At 38.6% G+C, this 6,250-nt stretch overlaps 1 protein-coding gene across 1 annotated transcript; it reads right to left on the bottom strand.

The window, feature by feature from the left end:
- Nucleotides 1-1,219: 1,219 nt before the first annotated feature.
- On the bottom strand, nt 1,220-5,636 carry LOC132155495 (serine/threonine-protein kinase pim-2-like). Its single transcript, XM_059564294.1, has 6 exons — nt 5,306-5,636; nt 4,723-4,817; nt 4,458-4,511; nt 3,970-4,348; nt 3,633-3,809; nt 1,220-1,308 (listed from the first exon to the last, which is right to left on the bottom strand). The coding sequence occupies exons 1-6, from the start codon at nt 5,634-5,636 to the stop codon at nt 1,220-1,222; spliced, it is 1,125 nt and encodes a 374-aa protein (XP_059420277.1).
- Nucleotides 5,637-6,250: the final 614 nt, after the last annotated feature.

Genomic DNA, 6,250 nt, shown 5'->3' with positions numbered 1-6,250 from the left:
CGCAGAGTTTCAGGAATGTTTAATAGGCCTATTGTGCAAAACAATCCCGCAACCTACATGTCTTGTTATACACTGCACCACAGTATTACTTTGTTTTAATATGTGTCACGTACAGTGTTACAGGAAACACAGGAGAGGGAACCAATTGCAGGTAAGTCATTTATTACAGGGTAATCCAAAGGGGTAAACAGTCCAGGCAGGGGTCAAAACCAAACATAATCCAAACATGAAAACAAGACAAGAAGACAAGGGAAGGGCAAGACTGATTTGACGGACATGAATAATCATAAGACATTAAACAAGGACTCCGTAACACAGACTCAGACAGACCGGGTATAAATACACAGAAGGATAATGAGGGAACAGGAGACAGGTGGGGAACAATCAATTACTCAACAAGGAGGAAGGTGACCAAATAAGGGAACAGGAAGTGATAAGGTGACAGACACTGTGAGAAAGGAGGACATCTAGTGGAACCCCAGAGAACACAACCCAGACACTGTGACAAATATGTATATAATGCAGTCTCTTTTGATAACTGATGATAATAGCGCTATGCTCTTGTCCAAGCTTTTCATGGCTACAGTAACGGCTTGCATGTTGCGACCAAGTAATCGCAATAGTTGCAATCATATGATAGCCAGCTGGCTAAATTGGTCTAGCTTTTCCAGTGTATTCGCAGGTTGTTTTGAACGGGGACATCTGGTCACCCTAATATAAAGTGCATATATAAACACAGTGTCTCAGTGTTTCAATCGATTTTATATACAAAAATGTATTGCACAACAAATCCGATGCATTACTTTCACAGGAGTATGTATGTATTGTCCAGTTTAATGACAATTCAATAAATATATTTTATATAAAATACTAATAAAGGCATGACTTTTGCTTTAATAACTTGTGGCTAGTTTACATTTTCATTTGTCTGCAGGCTTCTTCCAAATCAGGATTTCTTTCTCTCTCTCTCTGTGCATGTGTGTGTGTGTGTGTATGTGCGTGCTGTCTTTATGTATCTGATATAGCCTATAGTGTATTATATGAATCAAGTTGTTTATTTCTCCTGGTGTCTATAGCTTTTAACATGTTCAGATGGTATTTTACAGTGTGTTGCAGTCTGTGGTTTTACATTATTGTTTTTTTTTTTTTTTACTTTATTTAAAAATATTTTATAGTTTGTTATAGAAAATAAAGTTATGCTCAGAGTTCAGAGCCTCCATCATAAGATTATAACAGACGCCTTCAGATTGGAGACCTGCACTATCGAGTGCAGTGCGGGACACTTGATGGGCGAGTAGAGACTCGTGTCTGCGGGATGCGGGAGAAAAAGGTTGTATCACACTAGGTAATCTTAATCATGCCCGGTTCGTTTGACTAGTGTGATCGCTCTGTGCCGCGGTTCGTTTAGCTGGCCCCGGCTCAGTTGGAAGAGGTGGGTCAGAGCACGGTTCAGTTGGGCTCGGGTGCAGTGCACATGTAGTGTGAGCGGACCGCAAAACTTCTAACACATGCAGCGTGATAGCGTGAACATTTCTGAGCAGCAAATGTGATAGATCTGTAAAGCAATATATTCAAGATTCAAGATTTTATTTTTCATATAAAAGTTATATAACATACAAAAAGCAGTGAATTGTAGGTCTGGCATACTCTTTATAAACTGTGCCAAAAATAAGAAAAATAAATATACACAATATATTAAACTTCTACTCAGATGATGTGCAGATATGCTACACAGAAAACTGCTTCACGGATGATTTCAGCTGATTTCTGTGTATTGTGAGAGGGCCGTGTTTTACCGCTTCACAAAAGACTCAAAACAAATCGATGCACTCCACTGAGCTGAGCGAGAGCGCTTCTCTGCTGCCTTTACATGTTAACGGAAACTTTGTGTTTCAAACTTATGAAGTCCTGAGCACTTCATGTGAGCTGCGGCAGTCTTAGGCCCACCACAAATGCTCTCATTGGTTGAGACGTGTGATGACACCCATCCCAAGCCAGTACTAATCAACATCCCACCCCTCCTGTGACCCATGCTTTGACTGTATGTGTATTCAGAGCCAGTGAGCAATGGACTTTCATAATAACAAAAACTATTAATGGGCGATAAAATAATTGTTGGCGTTAATCATCTAATGCAATAATACGATAATAACGCGTTAATATTGCATTAACTTGCCCAGCCCTAAAATTAATATATATTCTAGGTTTAAACTACTTTTCTGGGACATTTTGAACTGCACAGGATAGACATGGTCGTAGACTGGGCCTCTGATACTGGTGCAACTATTGCAGGAACCATTGGAGAGCTGAAGATACAACAACTTCTGAGGTGGTCTTATGTGGTGACCTGAAACAAAACAGAAATAAATACAATATTATTAAATGGTCACCGTGATTTTGCCAAGACATGTTCCTGGATCCACATCTTTTGTTGATCCTGGATCAACATTATTGTCCAAAAATATAGACTTAAAGGTAACGGTTGTAGGACCTGCCACAAGATGGCGCACTATCAAAACAATAACAATCGCGTGGTTTGATGACGCTAAAAAGGAACGTGGAATGATGGGATTTGTTGTCTTCTACCCAACCGCTGACGGCCATCAATCAGACGGAAAGATAAATCATGCATTTAACACGAGTTCAACGATTTGGGCAAGTAGATTACATACGCGTCCTCGCGCGGGTCTAGAAACACGATGTTCCACGTTTGGCGTGTATGCCCCATCATACTAATCTTGTTGATCGTTATAATAGCATACATTTTCTGTAAAGATACAAATCAAACCAACTCACCTGTCGAGTAAAACACAAGCGAGATCGGCATCTCTTTCTAGTTGAAGTTTGTTGCGAAGCTACTTGCGCATTTGTCCACAACACTGTTGTCATGTGGTTTCTACGTCAGTAAAGGTGGTAACAAAGGGTAACCAATGTCATTGACATTAGTAACTGCGACTGCACTGCCCCGTGTCACTGTTTAAAATGGGAATTTTCTCATGATTTACAAGTAGTTGAAAACATTAGAGATATTGTTAGTAATCAACTGGACAAAATGTATAACACTAGCCTATTGTTTTTTGGATATTTTACTGCAAATATCTTACAAATTGTACCTTTAGCCCAATCCCTACCCCTAAACCTAACCCTACCCATAATTTATTCCTTAAATCAGTTGGAAATGATGATTAACAAGAGTGTAGAAGCACCTAACCCTGATTTTAAGCCTAAAACAGATATTTCCTGAAAAGTTATATCTCAATTCTGATTGGTTGATTGGAATGTTGTTCCAGAATCAACAAGGATGTTGATCCAGGAACATGTTGTACTTGGTGAAATCACACTCACCATTATTACATGTGTAAAAATACACTACAAATGACATTTTATAAGGTAAAACATACAACCTATCTAATAATAAAAGCAAGAAAACTTGATTTGAAAATGTAAATTTGAAAAGAAAAATTTTAAATATGTAAAATTATTTTAAGGTGATCATTCTGTGCAGAAAGATGAGAGGGACATCTGAATATTACCTTAAACTTAGTTCAGGCAACTTCATGCATTTTCTAACGCCATCTTTCAGAAAGCCACTTGTCCCTGTTTTGTATTTAAAATGATAACTGAACTTTTACTGTTTGACAGACCAGTTTTGGACCAGAGGTTCAGTTTGAGTATGTGCAGATCTAAGAAACTTGGATAATAACCAGCCACTATTTTAAATAACAGAACCCCCAGTGACCAAACCGTCGCAGGCTTGCCGTGGTACTTTCCCTTTATGTGAAACTCAGGAGGGGAGTATGTTGCTGTGCCTGGAAGAAAAAGATTTTGTTAGATGCGCAACAGGTTCACAACAGTGACGAGATCCATGACTGTAACAGTGTCGTAATTCTACTGTATATATATCGGGTGCTTCTTGTTGTTTTGGTGACTCACGCCACTAGAGTTGTAGCTTTTAGATACAGTACATACCAGAGTATGACATGTAGACTGTTGTCCTCAGAATGTCCCCACACCCAAAGTCAATTAGTTTGACTTCAAGTGTCTGGTTGTTGATGAGAAGGTTGTTCAGTTTGATGTCACGGTGGAACACTTGGCGCTGGCAGCACACGTTCGCAGCCTGAGCCACCTGCATCATGACTCGCCGTGCTACGCTCTCGTTGAGACTTCCACCCTGACGCCCCACAAAGTCTTCCAAAGTCTCGCAAGGAGAGGGACATTCAAGAATCATGACGAAATGGTCATCGTAGTCCTTCCAGTCCAGCAGCTGGATGATCTCTGGCACTCTGGGGCCTTTATTTGCCAGGATTGTGAGGGCGATCTCCAGTGGAACAAGTTGCTGATATCCAGGCTAAAAAAAAGACGTTGGTAAGATAGAAGTTGTTTTCCAAATAAGTCCACTTAGTCCAGTTTTCCTACTAGTTAGTGAGAGGAGAACAGAGAGAGTGCATCTTACTTACAATGTATAAACTTTCCCTGTAGTTTTTGGTCTTATTAACATATTTGACCGCCACCTGAACAAGAAAACAAACAATTAACTTGTGAAGAGGCCACCATTAAATCTAAACAGACAAGTTTTGTAAAGTTGAATTGAATTTAAGTCCAACCAGGACAAAAAGATACACTGAGAGGCCTTGCAAACAATAGCATGACATCACAGAAGTATAAAGATGAGACGGGGCAAAATCACTTCGCTAGATAAGTTTTCATCAAGTTTTCACTTACTTTAAGGTCATCCTCCAAACGTCTCGCCTCATACACAGAACCAAATCCACCTTCACCCAGCAGATCACCCAGCTGGTAGTGGCTGGAAATGAAGTCTGTTACAAGATAAAACAACTGCAGTTTTAAACATTTGTTATAGTTATTATTCCATTTGATTTTATATACAATCTTAAATTACAGATTTAGTGATAATATTTTCATCAGTAGAGACTACACTGAATATGTTCATGTTATTATTTGTCACCCCTAAACTATGTGCATATAAAATTACAAAAACTATTTATTTTTACATTTCCTGGATGAAAGATCTGATCATGACCTTAATCCATTTTGAAGTTGATTTATATGTGTTGATGTGGATTTTATTCATTTAAAATTTCCGATTTAACACATTTTATCAATTCTTCATTGAGGAAACCTTAAAAATTAGACCAAATTAGACCAATTAGAGACCAAACAAGATACTTAAAAGCTATTATTATCTATAATTTAAAACTAGAATGATTCAATTGATTGATTAATGAATGTCCTAGTAATGGATGTGTAGGTATGAATGATGACTGGTCATGGTAATGTCATTTACCATCACTGTATCTGGCTTTCTGTTCTTTCTGGTTCTTCACTCCCTCACTCTGCTCTTGCTCTTGCTGCAGCTCTTCTTCACCCTGAACTGGGTTCAAGCTGCGCTTCAGATGTTTCTTCACAGCTCCAAACAAAGAAGACAACCTCCACCACTTCTTTTTCTTCTTCCCTTTCTCCATCACCTTCCTCTCCTGGTCGTTTCCCTCAGCAGCATCAGCAGTGCTCTCGTGAGGATGTTGTTCCTCTGTGCTGCTGCTGGGGTTTGGGGGGGTGTTGAGATCACACACCTGACTCTCCGTCAACGGATGAACTCGACAAGGTCGCTGAAACATTGTTGTCAAAATCGATAACAATCGCTGAAAATAACTGCTCAGTTTCACTCACCGCTGCTACTAAACCAACAAAATGATTTCATGGCCTTATAAGTTCTACGAAATCGAATTCTTTCTGTGACGTCACAATAACCCGCGCGTCCTTTTTTTTCTGCCGCCCCAGCTAGCAGGGAACGTTCTCAGAACTTTGGCTAACATTCCGTAAAAGATTTTTAAATGTTTGAAAGAAAACATTTTACTGTAATGTTTAAAAAATGTTCTAAGAATGTTTATAATTTAAAAAAATGTTCCTATAACGTTAAGTGTAAACAAAGATAAAACATTCTTCCTGCAACATTTTGAGGATGTTGTTGAGGTAACATATTATAAAATGTTCTGAAAAACACATTAGCACAATGTTTTAAGAAAACAAATGAAGAACATTCTCTCAGCCATATTAGTAGAACGTTCTAAGAACATCATTAAGGCTTGAGGTGATGAAATGTTTTGTTTAAAACATTCTTTTAATGTGACGGTCTAACAAAGATAGAACATTTTATCCAAAACATTTTGAGGATGTCGCTGAGGTAACAGATTATAAAAAGTTCTCAAAAACACACTGGCACGATGTTTCA

The sequence above is a fragment of the Carassius carassius genome, chromosome 13, assembly GCF_963082965.1.
Source record: "Carassius carassius chromosome 13, fCarCar2.1, whole genome shotgun sequence".
NCBI lineage: Eukaryota > Metazoa > Chordata > Actinopteri > Cypriniformes > Cyprinidae > Carassius > Carassius carassius.
This window is presented reverse-complemented; position numbering and strand designations above follow the sequence as displayed.

Excerpts from the sequence above, each read along its gene's own strand:
- LOC132155495 (XM_059564294.1), bottom strand. The coding sequence starts at position 5,636 with ATGTTTCAGCGACCTTGTCGAGTTCATCCGTTGACGGAGAGTCAGGTG. Across the intron at positions 4,512-4,722 it reads GTTTGGAGGATGACCTTAAA|GTGGCGGTCAAATATGTTAA; the intron begins GTAAGTGAAAAC and ends TTTCTTGTTCAG. Across the intron at positions 1,309-3,632 it reads CAAAACTGGTCTGTCAAACA|ACACGAGTCTCTACTCGCCC; the intron begins GTAAAAGTTCAG and ends CGCATCCCGCAG.